General features: G+C 40.8%; 2 protein-coding genes across 7 annotated transcripts in view; one reads left to right on the top strand and one right to left on the bottom strand.

Annotated features, from left to right (window-relative positions):
- The window catches only part of nbeab (neurobeachin b), a 205,722-nt gene that overhangs the window by 143,333 nt on the left and 41,964 nt on the right, over positions 1–20,425 (top strand). For all 6 annotated transcript variants that reach the window (XM_039622706.1, XM_039622705.1, XM_039622704.1 and 3 more), the window contains 2 exons: positions 20,018–20,135; positions 20,228–20,330. In XM_039622706.1, coding sequence (XP_039478640.1) covers positions 20,018–20,135; positions 20,228–20,330 — 221 coding nt within the window. The remainder of the gene's footprint in view (positions 1–20,017; positions 20,136–20,227; positions 20,331–20,425) is intronic.
- Positions 213–2,550, bottom strand: mab21l1 (mab-21-like 1). Its single transcript, XM_031727767.2, has one exon. The coding sequence runs from the start codon at positions 2,174–2,176 to the stop codon at positions 1,097–1,099; it is 1,080 nt and encodes a 359-aa protein (XP_031583627.1). The 5' UTR covers positions 2,177–2,550; the 3' UTR covers positions 213–1,096.

Raw genomic sequence — 20,425 nt, 5'->3', positions numbered from 1 at the left:
CTGGTTTGCTTTAAAATGTTGAATAAGAAAATTACTTATTTTTTTCTTTCTTTCTTCCTCCCTCGTTTTCTTTTGGAAAGTTTGAAATGTAGAATACTAACGAGAGCATGAGACCCCCAAAATTAAAAGTTCAAATAAATAATTATTTCATCGCATTAGGCCTACTTCACTATTTCAAATACACATTTAATAAAACCATAATGGGACACAAATATAAAACAGCTCGTTTTATTAGCTCTTTAAATTAGATCAAAGACAGAAATAAAAAAACAGATCACAGATGTTATAATCCAGTGTATTTCAAGTGCATTTTTTTTCCAATTAAACTGTAATATATATTTATACTATATATATGTTATCATTTTCTTTTCTTTTCTTTTTAAATCATGTAGGCCTAAGCACGGTAGAGAAAAACAATTCAAATGGTTGTACTTTAAATAATAATTCAAGTAAATCGATGGAATGTTTTCAATGTAACAAAATGCCGTACGCCTACCATCAAAATGTAAACTTTTAAAAATTAGAAAAAGTCCATTGAAACAGGTGAATCAGACTACCACTGATGCAAGTATAAATTAAAAACGTTTCTACCAGATAAAGAAAAAAAAGTTCAGAAGTAGATTTAAACAGGTGGATCCTATTTACGTGTCACAGAACAACAGTCACAATTTCAGACCACTCGAATCACAATCTATGAATGTATTTACAGTATAAAATGTACAGATGTGATTTTTTGTTTTTCCAAAGGTTGTCTCGGGGCTTTTTTCTAAAGCGTTTGAGGAAATGCAGGATTTAGGCAACCGTGTGACACGGAGAGGAAAGGAACCACTTCTGAGGTGGCCTCCTGGATTAGCCAATAATTTAAATTTAAGTATTGACACCTCCAAAAGGTGCACGGGGAGAGTGACAAGCTAAGCTGTTATTTAAAAAAGCAAATCATCTTGAAACAGGCTAGGCCAAAACATAACAACAGAGGACAGTCACATTTCACAAGACTTGCAAATCGGTTGGCAATATTTTGTGTCCGTTTAGGAGCTCATTAGGCCTCTTCAAAACATTTTTAAGACGAGGTGAACTAATATATTTTATTTTTACCTCAGAGTTTCTCCAAGCTTTTGGGGTTGGTCAGTATTTCTCTCGCCAGTCGCCAAGTCTGTTTGGCTGCATTCTCTAGAGCAGAGTGAGGTTTTCCTTGAAATAGGTCTAAATTGGGCAGGAAATAATGAGGGCACCTTCTGCACTGCAAACACGAAATAAGTTGCAATAGTATCCCGTTCAGGCGATCGCCGAGGCAGTTCTCATCCCAGTCCGACTCCCTGGGATGCTTTTCACACTCGTAGGAAACCAAGGTTTTCATGTGGTAGTTGTTCAGTGGTTGCCCGGGCAGTTCGAGGTGACGGTCTCGCAACGCTTTGAGGACAGACAAGCACTTCTTCCTGCATCCACCCAGAAGGAGTCGGTTCTCGGCCTCGGCGAACTGCAGGACCCAGGCGTCGCTCTCTGCTGAGCTCTGCTTGCCGTTCAGGGAGTAGCACTCTTTGGATAAAAGATTGAAACCTTCCGCTTTGACTTCTGCCACCCTGTTAGGTCCCGGCCAGGGGATGTGAGGCAGGGGCCAGTGCGCAGCGCTCCGTGGCCAGATGCCAGTGCACTTGAAAGCCGGCGTGATTTGTACCACATATCTGTCTCTAATGCGCAGCTTCACTTCACTTGTGTCAGCGACCATTTTGACAACATCTCTGTAGCTGCATTTGTCTACTGCCTGCGCCACCAGTGTCTGAAATCTCGACCGGATCTTGCGCGCAGAGAGGTAACCGGAGGCTGTGATGAATTCGACCCACAGAGACATGCTTCTCTTGCGGCCATCGCTGAGTTTGAGGACGGCGCAGCCGGGAATGGACCCGTCGTCCACAAAGTTGAATACTCCCATCTGATTCAGATAGAGCACAACCTCGAATTCGGTGGGCGAAATGACCTCCAGTCCCTCGAAACGATTATCCATCTCGCTGAGAGAGCTGATGAAGCGGGGCTCCTGCACCTCCACCTCCTTCAGGACATCCGAAACCACCTTGCACACCTCTCGGATGGTTTTGGCGATGGCTGCTTTCCGAGACTGACATTTCTCGTTGTAGTATTTGTTGAGGTGATACACCAACTTTGCCTGGGCGGCTATCATATTAGGGCAGAGATCCGGGTTATACACCGGAGTCTCGCAGTAAGCCGAAGGATCCAACGCGGCTGTTTGTACGGGAGCCAATTTTAGAGAAGAAAGAAAGCTACCTAAAAAGAAAAAGTATATTTATAAAACAAATAAGCTGTGCTCAGAGCACACGCGTAAAAATCATATCACAACATTCACAGCTGGTGTGCCGTAAACTGCATTGAAGTGTTCAAAGCAAGTCCTCGAAATTATCAGGGTGTCGTGATTAAAAGTCCATTTCAGTCTTGTTCAGTAGAAATGCCTTTTTCGTTTTTGTCTGATCACTGTGCCAGTTAAGAGTCCGCGTAATTGCGCAGAGTGGAGTGTGTCCTCTTGACGCAGACGCCCGGTGTTGCTGTGTTTTACAACGGGAACACACACACACACACACACACTCTCTTTATTATAAGGGAGGAGTTGAAACCAAGATGTCCAATCGCTGTCCGATGCGTCACCGCAGTTTATCGAAAACAAATTCATCCCCGGGTGTTATATACAAGTAAAAAGTACAGGTACTAGTAGTATATCGAGGAGCGGAAGTACACCTACGCATTTGGAGAGAAGAAGGAGAAGAAAAAAACAGAATTTCCACAGCTCAACGTGTCTTATTTTCCGTTGGACGCTATCTTCTATTTTTTTAGTGCGCTTTGTTGAATCATATTTGAAACAGTAGGTGGGTTTAGAATTGTTTGGTATTCATGTATTCGTCTAATAAACGGCTCAGTTTTCAGTTTTATTTAAATTTTCCTCTTTCTGCATCGCACGAGATCGAATTCTTTTCATGTAGGTTAAAGCAGATAAATCACAATTTGAATGGAGAAATGCACACAGCAATATATTAATATGTATGGATTAAAAATACTTTTGTACATTTTAAGACATATTAATGAAAACAATCAAGCTTTGCTTTTTTTAATTGGATCTTTAAATGTTATGTTAGGTGAATAAACAGCGTTGAACTACCGCCTTTATTTTGCAAGAATAAAATAGTTTTAAGCTATTTATCATTTTTGACTTTTTATTTAATTTAGTAGTTATAAGTTTGAGTAACTTATGTCAGCTTTAAAATTTAGCTTGTATGATAACGAGATTTTTTTTTTTAAGTATTTTTCTATACATTATGTATGTATGTATATGTATTTGGTTTTTTTGGGGGGGGTGGCAGCAACAATGTCATTTTATTTTAGCATTTAAATTAATGTATTTTGTAAGAAAACCAAAACAGCTGTAATCTTAACAAACTATATGATTCTTACAGTTTTCTACATTTAAAAAAATGAGTTTTATCATTTTAACCAAAAAATGTATTTTAATTTCAGTCAGTGAAAGGAGAATGTGTAAAATATTCAATATTTATTTTGGTCTTTGGGTTAATAATTTTCTCTGAAAGTAGTTCTGATATTAAAGATTATCAAAGTTATTATTGTGTGGTGTATGTTATGAAAAATAATTATTTAAATAAATAAAATCTTTTAGATTGGCATACTGCATTCTTATACATGTGTTTTATTCAACAAAATAGTAATACCACCAAAAAAAAAAAAAAAAAAATCCAGGAAAAAATAAACAGTTTCAATATTTTGAAAATGAAAAATAAAAAAAAAGTAAATAAAAACAAAATAATTATCATGTGCATGTGCATTTATACACAGTGCCATGATCCTCAATAAAGTGAGCTTACATCTGCACTAAACCCTCTCTGGCTCTCATCATTACACTGGCACTCCATCTCACAATACAGTGCACGCTTTGAAGAAGACTTCAAAAAGATGATGCTGCGTGGATCAGATAAGCAACAAAAAGTCATTTACACTCATCTCTGCTCTAGCCTGAACTGCACACAACCAGACATTATGAGGGCAAACCGCTGCTCGTCAGTTCCAGCTCTAACTACATGGATGCGGCTGAGCGGGAGGTGGCGTGTGTGCACGAAGGACCTTGATAGATAGGTGACTCCCATTATCAGCACAGCCTGTCATGAACACACTGCCAGTAGCTGCTTGGTAAACCTCTGTGATAATTTCACACTGTTACTAGGCAGAAATTACAGATTTGAGTAGATTTCTTTTTATTTTTTACTTTCTTTAAATACAGTCGTTTGAGACTAGTTAACACTAATAACAATATTATTTTATTCTAGTTTTCACCACATTTAAATGTGGTAACTTTAACTACATTTTACAACTTAAATGTTTTATTCTTATTGACTTATTTCTGGTGACTGTGGAGGACATTGAACGTTTTCATGTGGTGAGAGGTAGCTAAAAGTCTTCCCCTCTCGGGCTTTGATAGTCTTTTCTCTCACTCTCTCCCACTGTCTGCAGCTCAGCAGGTACTTGTTCTTTATTGAAACCAGACTAGGCTCACTTTCCAGGCTATCTTTCTCCAAGTGAGATACCTCAGAATCCAGTTGCACCTCTTGAGTTTGTACTCCAGTGTTTGGTCGTCCCTATGCGTGATAGAAGCAAGGATTTTCATTGAGATTATCACCTCTTAATCTAAAGCATGTGGCTGCACAGATCTCACAGTAACTCAACCTGCTCTGCAGTCCCATGACTCCAGCAGTTGTCAGGTCTAGCCTAAAACAATTCAGTCTCCTTACCCATATCTTTACCATTACTACATTGCAATCTTTGTTGCTTCATTCGCCATGCCGCTAGGCTATTGAAGGCCCTCCAGTGTGATATATGGGGTTGTGATTCCAGCACAGGCCTATTTCTGACCGAGCAAAATGCATGCATGATTGTGTAAATCAATACAATGACTTCTACTTCCCCTAATTTTGCACAAGCATGTGACCCTGTTTTGAAGGACTCTTTGTTTTCAAAGAGCATGCCTCTACACTTATTCATTTTTTTCTCCTTTTTTCTTTCTCCTTTCTTCTAGCAAGACCGATCATCATATTAACATAGATGGGCATAAGTTCAGTGGTACTCGTCTGATGGCATAATTGGCCTTTGATGAGATGAGTGCCGCTTTGAGTGACTGGAAGTCATGCTGTACCAAGTGACGCCAGAGTCATTTGCGTGCTTTATGCTGCTGTATAGTTATGTATTATTTACCACACATGCATAAAACACTATGCAGCATCATGCATTAAAAATTATGTTTTGAAAAATAGTTTAAATTGTGAAAATAGCAATCAGTGCTCTGTTCACAGAGTTTTAAAGAATCACATGTGCGTGTTTCAGCTCAATTTTTTGCATTACCTAATAATACGATCCACAAACTGGATCAAGATTTTTGTGGTGAGCAATCCTCTTACTGACGTTGTAATTGTGAATGATGTTTTATTAAAAATCTACTTACACAACTAAAGTCTGACAACTGCAATTTCATTAGGTTTCTGGGGGGTTTTTTAGTCTGGAAAAAGACTCTCTCAAGCAGTATTCCCACACAAAGGAAATTCAACCAGCTAGCTCCCGAATTAATGTATGGATTAGCCAAAGTGGACTTAAGAGGATGGCATCTGTTTGTACAGATCAGATTAAAAGCAGTGACACTTCGGTTATGTGACATCGCTGGATCTCAAACTGTGAGAAATAATATACTCATGGGATGGTCACTCACTTTGACACATTTTTCTGTAATTTTATTTGTCACAAAATGAAATTGTCATTGGGATTTTTAATAATGGAGCATTATTATTCCACGCAATATGGTGTCTCTGTAGGAGGCCAGTTAATTTTGGGGCCTGGAGCCTCACTGTGGACCCCCTTTGGATTGTGTCCATTCATTTGTTTTATTCTCCGCTGTGTATTAGCAGCCTCATTTGGATAAGTCAGGAAGCTGGAGCACATGGCCAGAGGGCACCCAGAGACCCTCTAGCGGTAACCTCAACAGGCATTGTTCGCAGTAAGCTTCAGCACACAGAAATAACCAAATGTATTGGTTTGATGGAGCATTCTGAGAAAAGGGAGGCGAAGAAAAGTGTAAATTATAAAACTTAATTGATTGTCTCAGCTTCAGTTGGCCCTTCACCCCTCCCCTCTGCAATATGGTACGCTTGTCAGACTCGCTGATAAATTACATGCATGTATTTGCATGAATTTAGCATATATATATATACAATTCAAGTTTGTTTACCAAAGTAACAATCCAGAGAAATGCCTGGTTTGTGTTACTAAAACGAACATACAATCTTACGTAATGCTCGGCACACCTTTTCATACACATTTTATGCATTTGGCCAGATGCAGTGACAGTGCTGCTGCTGCGCTTTATCAGCATGCAGTTTGCAGTTGGTATTTTGTTGTTAAACATTTCGTGTGTTGGAAACTGGGGCACCTGGTTTTTATTACTTTATTCTACTTGAGTTCCTATTGTTGATTTCTAGAAACTGGATTTGTTTAGGTCATAAAGACTTGAACAGTTTATATGTTAGCATGCACTTATTTTCATTTCTGTTTTAGCTGGTTTGTTTTTGCTTTATTGTTGATTTCCACCTTGTTTGTGCTTAAAGGCAGCCATTCAGCAACAACGCTGTGATTAATCTTAATGTCTGCAAGATGTCTACCGTCTAAAAGTGGGTGCTGTAATCATCTGCCCACTGACCCCATGATGCTCATATGCGGGCCTCTCTACGGCCCTTGTGTATGATAAGTAATTTCAAATCTCAGATTGAATGAACACAACTCTCTCCCACGTGTCATGTGATCTGGGAGTAGGAGTACACCAAAGCACAAAACAAAGGAAATGCAAGAATCGAGGGCATATTGCAGGTTTGGGGGTGTTGGTAATCAAACGCTGTTGGTGAGGCCTGTGATGAAATTAGGTGATGTTGCCTAAATAAGGGATGAAGGGTTCATAATTGCCAGTCTTAGAGATCTGAGGTACCGGGTGCCAACTGTCAGAGCAGGGCTAATGATGACAAATGTCTCTCTATGCAGATTGCTGCAGCAGCACCAGTGTGCAGCTGAGAAAGAACAAGAAAAGAAAAATGCAGAGGGACTAACAAGAGAAAGCTTGTGTGCTCATACTTAATGACCTACATGGAAATAAACCTCAATAACTGATGGGCCTTCTTTGAAAGTGCTAAAGCTTGAAGCCCTACAGTACCTTGTGCATGGCTGTTATTAATAGGTATTATTCCCTGTGAGTGCGAAGAATCGGTGATATCTGCACCTCTAACTGATGCAGTGAATGCGCAGTCTGAAGTTACATTTGCTTACAAGCTTGTCAAGATGATTTGACAATAAAAATTATGTCATGTTTTAGCTCTATATTTAGCCAAATAATCCATCAGCTCCAGAGGAGAAGACATGAAAGCAAGGCTCAGCATTGTCTTTGTGTAGCTTTCCTCATTAGCGTTTCTTTAGCTGATGCCTTGGTTATTGTTGTGCAATGCAGCAAAATGTAATTTTTTAAAAAGTGACTCGGCTCGTTACACCGTGGTTCAGTTAGAGCAGAACAAGCTGTTCCTGGATAACATAGTTAACTTAGCTTTGCTTCTTTTTTTCTTAAAATTGTGCTTAATTTTAACCACTTTCTGTAGCAGAGAGCCATAAATCTGATTTCACTTACTGTGACGTAAGGCTCATGCTAATAAAAGAGCAAGCCCAAAGTGCTGCATGGCCAGATTTCCCCAATTTGTTGCATGAATGGCTTTTGAAAGGGGTCCGTCTTTGTACAAAGGGACTCTCGTCTTTGTTTGGTTTCGCCCCATCTGTGTCATCTGGTGGTCTGTGCAAGAGGGTGGTGTCTCGGGGTGCTCCCCAGCGGCGTTGCCAGTTGTTTTATGGACTCGTTGGAGTGGTGCAGGGAGTTCATAAGTTGGCTGGGCCATTGTGTGCTGAGCCCAGCTGACACGTGTGAATTGACTCCAGCATATTGACAGATCATTTCCATTAATGAATCGAGGAGTCTGCCTTGTTTCACTCTGTGATTTATGCCCTTGCTTCATCATCCTCAGAGCTCTGGGTTAAATAACAACCCCCTGAAAGACTCAACCACTAATTGCTGGATGAAGTGAGTTTGCTTTGTTCAGTAGTTTTAAGTATCCCTAGATGTTCTGTAAGTCATATATAAATATTTTATATATTAAATTAAAATTACAACACAGTGAAAAAATATGAATAATAAATATAATGTCAGTAAATGCAGTTTTTTGAATCAGATTTGTGTAAAGGCTGTAAAACAAACCAGAATAATGGTGTGATGTGCGGTCACTTATTAACAAGTGTCAGTAAACAGCAAAGTTTCCATTCATCAAAGAGCTAGCAGTTTTCTCTCAAGGGTGGCTGGTCTTTTTCTTGATTTGATATTGAGATGCTTTTGTTTGCAACTGCTGGCGTTTCATGAGCTCTACCCTGATCCTCCATGGCGACCATCCAGCTTGTTCAAAGCAACAGCCATGCACTGCTGATAGCACTGGCCTCAGCCTGGCCTGTCACCCCCACCGCTGCTGCCACATGGAAGGCACATTTGCTCGCCACCATTTTATGCTGCTGTCACCCTCCCTTCAAGAGCAAGGGGAAAGAGGGGAGGTGAAAAGGAGAGGAGGGAAAGAGGGAGGCTCACCCTGAGTGGATGCTAGACAAAGATGGCAGCAGAGACATTTTGTCTACTTTCATTAGTTCTGGTGGTGGTGAGCTCTGCTGAATATTAGCCTGTTACTGGCAAAGGCACACATTGTGGAGCACAGACGGCGAGTATGTCACAATCGAATCTACCCCACCTCATTTCCATCTTCCTCACCCAAAAAGTGGGACATATGGGGCCGGATGCCAATTGCTTATTTTATATGGTAATTAACATCCCTTAAACCATGTTATGTGGTAGGTGTGACAAAGTTTATCTCACCAATTTACATATATACCCCCAATAAGGTGCAATATTTTAAGATCCTGACTGACTACAAAGGCTTATGTGCTACATGTTATTAAGAAATAAAGAATATTAGCATTACTCGCCTTCACTCATGTTTAATAGTTTTGTTGCGGCACTGTCACATTCAGCTAAACTCAGAACCATCCTAAATCTGTGCTGTCATTTCCTTGAGTATCTGCTATCTGGTATCTGTCAGCTTAAATTGGGACCCTACCTAAACCCATGCGCACTTGGATCTGTTGGTCTGTGTGTATGTTTTTAATATTTCTTTTTGAAAAGGGTCCGTGTGTGAAGGACAGCTGTGATATGTTTGGATGCTCCTGTAATGAACTTGATTGTTTTCTGTTGTTTGTGATCTGCATGACTTTATTAATTGCTAGAAAATTAGTTTTGGAGTTCGGCCAAAACACAGATGTTTCATCTGGTTTCCTGCTTTCCACCCTGTGCCTGATTCTTTTGTTTAGTTTTATAACAAAATTCGCAGAGAGAGTCCCAGATTTGTGCTGGTGTGTATGTGAAGATGTATCTGAATGTTGCTTTGTCCCGCTGGGCTTTTATCCGTTGGACTCATTATAGTAGTCATCTCACTGGGCTCTATTAGAGAAGCTCAGGAGATGGGGTCGCCATGAAAGAGTCATGATGGACGAAGAAGTGCTGATGTGCAGGTTCCTGCCTTCAGGCTTTCACCTGCTTAGAAACAGCCTCAAGGCAAAAAAGAAAAAAAATGACTGGCCTCTCAGTCCAGCTAATAAAAGATTGAAGACCTAAAGTCAGGACTTTTTTAAGGTTGCTTACAGTTAAGTGTATCTAAAATTTATGGTGAAACAAAATGTTACAGTTAACTAATTCTTTCTGTGCGTCTTTCTAACGATTTACAAAAAAAGAAAACAAGTCGAAAAGGTGGGTAAGAGTACCAGAAAGAAGGATAAAGTTATGCCGTTCTACCTCGTTAAATTTCAAACGATTTTATTAGAGTGTCAATTCTGTGGTCTTGGCAGGGCTTGGGAGGTGTCTGAGCAGGGAGTGCAGCGGCAGGGAGTGAGCATGTCGGCTGTTGACACCATCTAACGAAGGGGGGGATTAGGAGTTTACAGAGGCAGTAATATGATAGGTCAAAAAGAGGAGGCACTCCTCCACAGCACTTGGCTCTGTAATGAATGATTGACTGGAAAAGGAGAAGCTGCCACTCGCTGGCTGAGTGCTCATCTTGACGCCTGCCGCACCGCTCCACGGCTCCCCTTGATCACGTTTCGCTGCTCCTTTCTCATCTAAGGAACCAGTCTGCAGGGAAAAGCTGCTTTTCCCTCTTATTTTTCTCTCTAATTTACACATTTAAGACATTTTTGTTTGCTTATTTGCAATTCCTTTTTTTGTCAGTGAGCCTTCCTCTATCAGTCTTACTCCCAGCCCTAAAACCAGCCCCCCACCACCCACACACACACACACACACACACACACACACACACACACACACACACACACACACACACACACACACAACCTTCCCTTTCTCTTGTGTTTGCCTCGAGGCAATGAACTAATTTCAGGTTCCATAATTGCAGTGTGTTGTACACCTGTCTGCTATTAATTCTCCCCTGTCTCTTATTCTTTTTCTTAATGAGATATTATTGTAATTATTGTCATTATGCTGTTTTTCATAATGAACTTGATTGATATTGTTGTTATGGAACTATTTATTCTCTATAATTAGTGTAAATGTGGAGGGAACTTCTGTAGGCACTGATAGTTCGGGACTCCAGGTATGAGTAAACTCATCAGCTGGCTCCAGAGTTCCCACTTAGAGTTTGTCCTGGATATGAACATGAGAGCGGAGTAGCCTGGTCACTAGTGAATAGGGCCCTGCTTGTAGCCATTTTAAAACCATTACAATAATGAAAGGCTTTACAATGGGCATCCCTTTGCTTTGTTTCAGCCTGTCACTTGCACCCTGTGAAAATCAAATAGTGCTCTGAACATCATAAAAAAAGGTGAATAAGGTTTTGCCTATACTCCTATTTAAAAAAAAAATCTGCTTGTGTTTTGAAAAGAGAAAAAAAAGGTTTTCAGTGACACGAGTTTGAATGTTATTGTTGAAGGAGCAAACTACTGGAAGGAATGTTAAAGAAAAGCTCAGCTGAATGAGCAATGTTGAATTTTTTTTTCTTAGTGGCTCTCAATCCAATTAGGAGTTTAATAAGGGTCATGCATAGGGACTTCACGCTGCAGGTTGGTTTCTTTAAGGGTGCTTTCAGGGAGTAGGCTGGGGCTGAAGTTCCTGAAGGTCCTGACTGAAGGCTGGTCTCTTTAATGTGAAGCGAGGGGTCCTGTGCCCTGGTGAGTCATTGAAGCTGTTTGGGGAGCGCAGATGATATTTTCCATAATTGTGAAGCCTAGATTGTCGGATAATCTGACACTGTGGTTACAGTGGTTTCTCAGGTGGTACCAATTACCTGATCTCTCACACATGTCTGCTTCTCCTTCTCACGTGCTGTGCTCCTGCTGTTTCATTTACCTTGAAATGTAAGAAGATTTATTTTTTCTGTATAATAGCCTGTTTATAAGAAGTGAATATTTTCCCTGATTAAAAATCTTTGAGTCAAATCTAAACAGCTCTTGAACAAGTTGTTACTATTTTCAGGTTGAGTTTCATACTTGGAAAGCTGGAACCTTGAAAACTTGAATTTGAGTGAAGATGAAGAAAAGCTATATGGGTCTTTAGTTGGGACATAGTTGATCTTTAATCCCCCCCTCCCTCCCGAGAGAGAAAGTGGGCAGGAGGGCCCTAAAAGTGGACTTGTCCAGCCTTTGTGGGTTTGTTCACATGCTGCTGTGCTTTGAGTGTCTGACAGCCGTTTAACTCCACACGACCTGTTTCTCAAGTGCCATCGTTCGGTTGCTCTTGAATCCTTTTAGGAGCCATAATTACAATTCATGCACTCCCTGTGCTTCTTTGAAGAAGCATTCAGAGAGCAAAGCAGGGTGCAGAAAGCCTGAGAGAAACCCAGCAGTAGCAGCTCTTCTCCAGTGTGAAAACACTGAAACTATCAGCAAAAATGCTTACACCGCTATCTGAAGCTACAGGATGAATTTGTATAATATGCAGATTTGTAAAGTAACAAATAACTGGGTAAAACAAGGGTGAACGGTGTAAAATGTTTATAGAAGTAGATTTTCTCCTGCTAAGAAATGGTAAGCAGCAAGTCTAAAATATACATTTCACAGGACAAATTTCATCAAATTGCCATTCTTTCAAGTATGCAAACAACTTGTGAATTGTGGTACAAGTGAAGTGAAGCACATTCAATGACTTTCAAAGGGAAAGAGAAGAAAGGGTAAGCTTAATGCCTAATAGGTGCTTTAGTAATTTCTGAGTTTTCATAGCTTAATCCGTTCTGAAAAGCTCAGGAGAAGAAAGGCTGCAAATGGCCCTCAGCATTAATTTGATGTGACTTCTGTACAATAAGGGCTGTGGATCCCAGAAGCCCATTTTCAAGCTTACCTTCTTTCATCATCCTCAGCCTTTGGAACTTTTACCTAAATGTTTCATGAAACTAAGGCTGTAAGCCTCTTTGGTATTCTGTCTTTATAACGCATGGTTTAAGACTATTATTACACCGTGTTCAAGGCAGAGGAACACATACAAACACTGAAGCTGCCTCTCTATTGTGTGGAATTCAAATTGATTTGGTACAATTGAGAGAGCATTTGTATTAAAACACACATATCGTATGGCTCATTTCCCCTCTTTCTTTGTGGATTTTTACAAATGCAAATGAGTTGGTTCCCCATCATTCTTTGTACAATTAAGTATGCTTTTTGGTTCTCTGAGTATTATTTCCAGATCAAATAATGTGTCTTTTATTTCCTTTTAGATTTCAAAACACAGTTTCCCTAGGAAGACGTTTGAACACATAGCTAAACCTCACAGTGCCTCATTACTCTCGTTTTGTCCTGATATTTTTCGGAAATTAAAAGTCAAAATCACAAAATTCAAAGTTACATTTTCCTGTTGTTGTCTGCTTTTTGATGCCATTCTTAGTAACTCCAACCCCTTCTGTTTCTCATGAACTATGGTACCTCTCTGAGATTCTTTTTTTTTTTTTTCCATACAAAGAGTCAAAGCTGGAGGAGAAAGATTTGGTTTGTTATCAAAGAACCTTGTGATGATGTGCCCCAGGAAAGTGCAGTCTGCATCTCAGTTTCTATGCTGTGGATGCTTTGTAGCAGTCTCGCCCATTATAAAAATAACATCAGTTAAATTGATACATGTTCAAAGCTTATTTAAAAAATCTGCTTTATTTTCTTGAGATTCTTTTGTTTACGCAGAATTGAGGAAAGCCAGCAAGGGACACACTGGGTGGGTCAATGACCCTGGAGAAAACAGCTTGCATTAATATGGTCTAATCCAGTGTAATTAGTCAAATTACAGCACGCCAAGCAGCTTGTCAGGGGCTGTCGGCTTTGGCAGGCACACGAGATGGCGTGGAGTCCCGCTGGACAGCAGAGGGACCTCAAAAGCTCTGCGAAGCTGCCCTACTGCACTTACTTTTACTAATTTTATCTCATTTTCCTTTTCACCCCGTCATTTTTTTTCTACTCTTGACAAAAAATGGAAAGAGCTCTTCAGTCAGGCTACAATGTTTTCACCTTTTCCTGTGTTGTCTCCCACACCCCCAGGCTGCTAGCTTGGCTTACTGCCTGCCTGCTAAGGCGGATCAAAATGATAGGAGGATTCACAGCACAGGCTACAGAAAGTCAGAGTAATTATATCAGCGCTGCACTCCTCCTACGTGATTTTATGAGGGAGTCAGCTGCACGCTAACTAGTGCTGCTAAGAACCATGGACACGGTTAAGACACTTCCTCGTGTTGAAGGATTAGCATTGGTAAAAAGATTTAAACTATATAATTACATGAGGATAAAGTACAAATTATCTAGTGCACTCAACAGCCAGATTATCATCCCTTGCAAGCCCCGTTCAGCCCCAAGGGGTGAGCCTGGATGACAAAGGCCCTCATTAGCATAAATTTACAAGCCCTCTCGTTCAGAGAGGCCGATAAGAACCTGTTCCACCTTTGCTTTGGCCCTGAATGGCTTGTTGTGCTTTTGGCAATGACAGATAAGTCAGGGTAATTCCACTTTATGGCTGAAAAAATGATGCTCCAGATTCTGGCTGCATCCCGAAGGTGTCACCCGCGATAATCCTCAAACAGCGTCCGGCAGAAAGGGGGCTGTGTGTTTTCCAGATGATATACTGCGAATGACAGAAAGAATTATATGAAGGAGGACGAATCTGTAACATATTATTAAGCAATTCCCTGTGAATAAGGGGGATAAAAGGATAATGGATGAGGGTGTCATTATTACCTTGGTGCCAAGGGAAGCGCCAAAGCAAAGGTAGAAAGACAAGATTAATTGAGGACGAGTGAGGCGCTCATTGCTCATCAGGCCCTCTCGTCTAACCACTTGCTCTTTCTGTCCCTCTTCTCCTCTGTCTCTGCCTCTCCATCCTTGTCTTATTCCTTTCTTTTTCTCTGTCTTGCTCTGAGCCCCTATTCCTCCCACACATAACAAAAAAAAAGAAAGAAAGAAAGGAAAAAAAGAGGAAAAGAAAAGTAGAATTTAAAGCGATCAGCTTGGCAGTCTCAGTGGCAGCCAGATGAAGCTGGTACCCAGGCCAGGAAGATTTCAGTCATCTTAAGGCTGACAAGTCCCTGAAAACGTCCCATTAGGAAAAGCTTGCTGAAAAGACCCAACACCAAATGACTGCATCCCTTCTCTCAAGCTCCTTAGTGAAAGCATCCCCAAAGCTTTTTATCTGGATGATGTGCTGACTAAGTATGTTTGTGGATGTGGCTATGGGTGGCTCACCATTTGACCGTGTTCATTTTCCATATGAAGCTTTAAATGTTGTATTCTATCATTTGCTTGCTCACAAACAAACACAGGAAATTATATGTTTTGCTCATAAATTATAATCATGTAGGCAGTAAACATATTTCATAGAAAATTCTTAAGCACTCTAGTAACACTTGTACAAAGATAACTCATGTTAGCTTAAATGCTAAATTACAGCTTGATCTGCTTTTTGTAAGAAATGGGAGGTCTGTCCTTTGATTTCCAAAGAGTGCAAGCATTTTGTTCTCAAACTTGCTCACTCCTACACATGTTCCAAACTTTTGATAGACTCCTAACAAACTGAATCCTGATATAAAATGAAATTAGACAATAAGGATATGATCCACATAAAACTGTGATTTTATCAGGAATTGCATTCATTTTATCAATTTTTTTTAATATTGTATTCCCACTTTGTATTTTGGATAAAAGTAGCAAACGTGTAAACATGGCATCACCATCAGGCTTCAATCACAAGGCATCCAACTAGATCTAAAATCTACAAAAACATGACTATATGTGAATGTATATGTAATTTAAAGAGGGCTCATACCACACTTTAGATGGATTTCTTTCTTATAACCGCCAAACCTTCTGGCGGCTTGATGCCAAACTTTGTATCACTGCTGCAGAGAACCACAAGCCTAAGTTACTCTTTGTGTTTTTTTTTTTACCCATTGGATTTCTTGGGGCTTTATGTTTCCACATAGGCTGAGCTTTTACTCTTTAAGACACGATTGCATACTGCACCAGGGGCTCCTCCCACCTGTCCTACCATGGCAGTGTTGAAGACAGCGCTGCAGGGTCTGCTAATCTGCGTGAAATACTATCTCTGACATGAATGTTATTGACAAACTTGGCTGGACATTTTGGGCAGTGAACTGCCAGCATATTTAATGCATATTCATCTCCTTTATCCCACTGGTCTTGCCAGAGCACCAGAGCTGTGTCATCTTGCCACACTCCAGCTACCACCCAAATGTATAGTGACACTGATTATGCAAATCTGTATCTTGTTTTCTCCCAATACCTGCATTAGAAGCCTGCTACTTTATTGAAGTTGAGATATGGGTCTGTCGGAGAGGAACTAGTGGATTTTTTTTCTCTCCTTCTCTCTCTTTTTTTTTTTTTTAATAATCTGGGGGAATCTTTTACATTTTTGTATTTCTACACTTCATAACAGTTGTCACATTAAGGACAGATCAGATAAAAACAAGCTTTGATGCTCAGGCATACATTATGAATCTTTGCAGGATGTAAAAGGGATTAAAGTTAAAATAAAAATGTGGAGTTTTGCTTTGGCTTTGCAAACTTAAATATGCCAGCGTTAGTTTCATTTCACAGTGTATGCACTGCTTAGTGTGTACAAAGAAAAAACTGTCAAAGTTGGGGCTATTTTTTGTGCATATGGTTTTATTCAGGAAATATTTTAAATTAAAACTATTTTGTGTATTCATAGAAACTACTTTCTGCTGATCACAAAGCAACTGTCTGTGATAATGTGTTTTGTGGCTTTTGCATTTTTCGAGTCATTTTTGTTGTTTTGGGTTGGAGGGAAATCTCAGGGGGGGGGTATTTTGCCATCTAAGCAAGTATGGGAAACATATGTACATGCTAGCTATAACACAGTCTATGCAAGGCTTGCTTTTCTTTTTCACTTTTCTTTTTCCTTTTTAATTTAGATATAGATTAGTGGAAGAGTTGGGTAATTTTTATAAACATTATTTAGTTTTTATTGATTTATTTCTTTTTTTGCCCAGTCTTCCATGTTGTCTTAGGCTGGCAATGCTCTTCCACTTAACTCAGAGTTGTTCTCTGCTCTCCCTGTTACTAGGCTTCATGCTTTCTCTGTGCCTTCTCTGGCTTCTCAACCTCTTCACAGATTTGGCCCATATTGCCTGGGGTCAGCCATTGAATACAGTATATGCAGTGTGTGCTGATCCTCCAAATTGCCATGTGTGAAATCCATCCCACTTGCTCCTCGGGGAGTAGTCATATCACTCAAAATGAAACTGCCTCTCGTATCCTCCCCTTATTCTTCCACTTCACTGTTCTCTATGGCCGCCTGGGACCATGCAGTTGTGAGGCTTTATAGTGGAAGCCTATTAGACAAATCTGAGAAGAATGCAGCAGAGGTGCTGTGATACCAGGTTGTCAGTATGCGCCACAGTCTCATATAAATATATCAGTCATGCTGGCTTGGAGGTCTCACTGAATTATAATATTTTCCTATTTTGGTGTAAATGGAGTGGAGGGGGTGTAGATTGTTCCGTATGGGAGAAAATTGCATCAGGTTTTAAAGAAAATGCTTCGTTAGATTTATTAATAACATCTGTCATTGTGTCTCAGTCAATGTGGGGGTAAAGCTATTCGGAAGTCAAATATGATTAGAATCTATTTCCATGCATGGAGTGGCTTCCTGTCGCTTATAAACATGATGTGCTCCGTGTGAGCATCTGCACATTATTATATATGAGTTTCAGCCTAAACACTGGTGTCACCTGTGCCTCTCCTCATCTCATCTGTCAAAATATTTTCTTTTTTTCTCCTATGATGTTCTGCGTGCAGAACGCAGCCTGCCCTCTGTCACATCAGGGAAACCAGAGAGAAGGAATAACGTAAAAAGAGCAGAGTGTTGTTAAATTGCATTATGGTTATTATACAGGAGAGGGATATATGCTGCAGCTGGTAAAGCAGCGCATGCGCCTGTGCCTCCTAATGAGCCTGCATGGAGGGACCTGTGTGGAAACAAAAGGCTGCGCTTGTCGGCCACACCAGACCCCTTCACCCACCCTCTCACCGCTCCCCCAGCCCTGAGCGTGACAGACCAAGAGCAGAGCGCCGGTCCCTTCCTGGTGGCGTGATTAGATTGGGGCCGAAGTCTCCAGCTGGCAGGCCTGTCTGTGACTGGAGGCGGCCGTCCCCAGCGCTTGTCACTGGCTGACACCTCTGACAGGCAGGGGACAGCTTCAGCAGACAGGTTCATTAAATGGCATTTTTTACAGCTGGGCCTCCAAAAATGAGGGCTGGGCTTTGTCAAATCCCCAAGTCTACAGGGGCCCCTGCGTGTTGGTTTAGACCAAAGCTTTGTTGTTATGACAAATTTTTTGATCTGGGCCGTTTGAAATCGGCTCTTTTTTTCTCCTCTTTAGCCTCTCTTTTGTTGACAGCTGGCCCTTTGCCCTGTACTTTGTCATGGCAGCAAAATGTTTGCGTTAGCTGGTTAACCAAAAACAGCCCGCACTAAAATATTTCATTGAGAACCTATTTTGAGACCGAATATTACAGCTGTTTATATATGTTTCAATACTTACGAGCCTGCACTATGTTTTATTGCTTCCATGGTTGTTATAGTTACAGTATTATTTTATAAGGCATGATATGAAGATGGAGAATTCACGAGCTACTGGTAAATTAAAACAATAAATTACTTTAATGAATAAAGACTGTACTAAAACTGACAAATCATTCAGAGGCTCTAGACATATGAATAACTTAATTCATATTCACATAACACCTCACTAGTCTTTTGATGGAGTAAGCTGTTGTAGTCTCCCCATGATGCTTATCTGTATGACTTGCCTTTCAGCATTGCACTCAGAAGACTGCTTCCACAACATCTGGCTACAGAGTGGGAGGGGGCATAAAAGATACCCTTCTTCCCAGTGAGCTGCTGCTGGCCTCCAGCTCCTAGTTGTCCTTCCATCGCACCTCCCTTCTTTTCTATCCCCCTCCAGTCAGCACGCTGCCTCCTCAGGGCCGTGCTGTCTCTATGACAACTGTTTGAGTTGGGGGTTGCAGAGGTGTCAAGCAGGGGCATTACTGGTAGGAGAACACCAGAGATGCTGGGCTGCACATCCAGCATCTCCACCTAATCCAATTTTAATTGAGCTCAAGAGATTTTGGATGTGGCACGGAGGTCGGGCATGAGCTATTCCAGGGAGAAATTAAGGGAGCTCGGCTTGTGCTGCACTCTTCCAGCCTGTCACTATTTTAAATGAGCATTAGCATCAGACCTAACCCAGCTCACTCTGATTCTCTCCATCTCTACCCCCACCACCGTGACCACACACACGTGCCCGCACACACACACACACACACACACACACTGTAGGGCCTCACCCCCTTACTGCCCTGTTAAATCTTTATTCTCTCCCACACACGCACTCTCTGAACTGAACCTATGTGTGATTATAACCTGGGGAGTTGATGAGGTTGCTCCCTGGCTCATACTGTTAGACAAAATTGTTCAGTCAGGGGGAAGTGAGATGGAAGGAGGGAGAAAGGTGTGTGAGGGGACCATTCTCACCTGTCAGAACAACTGTCTTGTCTTTCTGTGTGTGGACCCGCAGCCCCCGGTGGTGCTGCATACACTAATGATTCTTTGTCTGCTCTCTCTCTTTTTCCTGGCATGATGATTTTTATTGATTATGTATATCCCACTGACCCAGGGGGCTATTTCTTTGACCGCTTGCCTTTCCATCAATGACTCTTTTAAACTAACTCAAAAATTGTGAAACTTTCAACACAATCTGTACACAGCTTCATGTTTTGTAGCAATTGCGCCATGAAATGTGTTATACAGTCTCAGTAATTCTTAGTTACAAGTTGAAAAAGGGAATGAAAGAACTGATACTGGTGTGATATTGCGGCCTCTCCTTTGCCTTGGTTTGGTGAAGCTCCGAGTCCCAATTACATCAGGGTGCTCTGACCCTGTTATACCTGCCTGCAAGCCTAGTTAAGCATTTCTCTTAGCAGCCTAATGGGTAGAGGGATTAGTTTGCAAGTAGCAGGCAAAGGTTTTCTGTCTCAATAACTGTATTTGTGGTGCTCATGAAAACCGGTTTCCACTAAAAATACCCCCCAAAACAAAACAGTATCTACAATAATGTTTTACTCAGGTTTGTTTTCCTGTCTGTGCTCTGTTACAGTCTCCTCACAGCTTTGACACCTTTCATCATATCTGCAACACACTACATTCCTGATCTTTCATTGTAGTCGGTAGTCTTTTTCACTCTTCACATTATCTTTTGTTTTATACATCTACAATAATCACAGGACATTTTTTCTCTTCTCTTGTTCACCTTTTAGCTCTTACCATACACTGAGGGCTTGCATGGGAAGTGGATGTTCAGTGAAATTCGCGCAGTCTTCACTAGACGATATCTCCTGCAGAACACAGCGCTGGAGGTCTTTATGGCCAACAGAAGTAAATGCAGTAACAATTTAGAGAATTTAAAATTGAAGTGCTTATTTCCCATATTTTTTAATATAATAAGTGTTATCTTTTACTCTTTGCAGCATCAGTCATGTTTAACTTTCCTGACCAAGCCACAGTAAAGAAAGTCGTTTACAGTCTCCCTCGGGTAGGTGTGGGTACCAGCTATGGACTTCCACAAGCCAGGTAAGTTGAAATAAAACAATCAAAACGCCATTAAATGTTTAGAATTATATTTTTATATTTATATTTTATGGCCTTGTTACCTCATCTGTGCTGGG

This window comes from Oreochromis aureus, linkage group 14, assembly GCF_013358895.1.
Source record: "Oreochromis aureus strain Israel breed Guangdong linkage group 14, ZZ_aureus, whole genome shotgun sequence".
NCBI lineage: Eukaryota > Metazoa > Chordata > Actinopteri > Cichliformes > Cichlidae > Oreochromis > Oreochromis aureus.
This window is presented reverse-complemented; position numbering and strand designations above follow the sequence as displayed.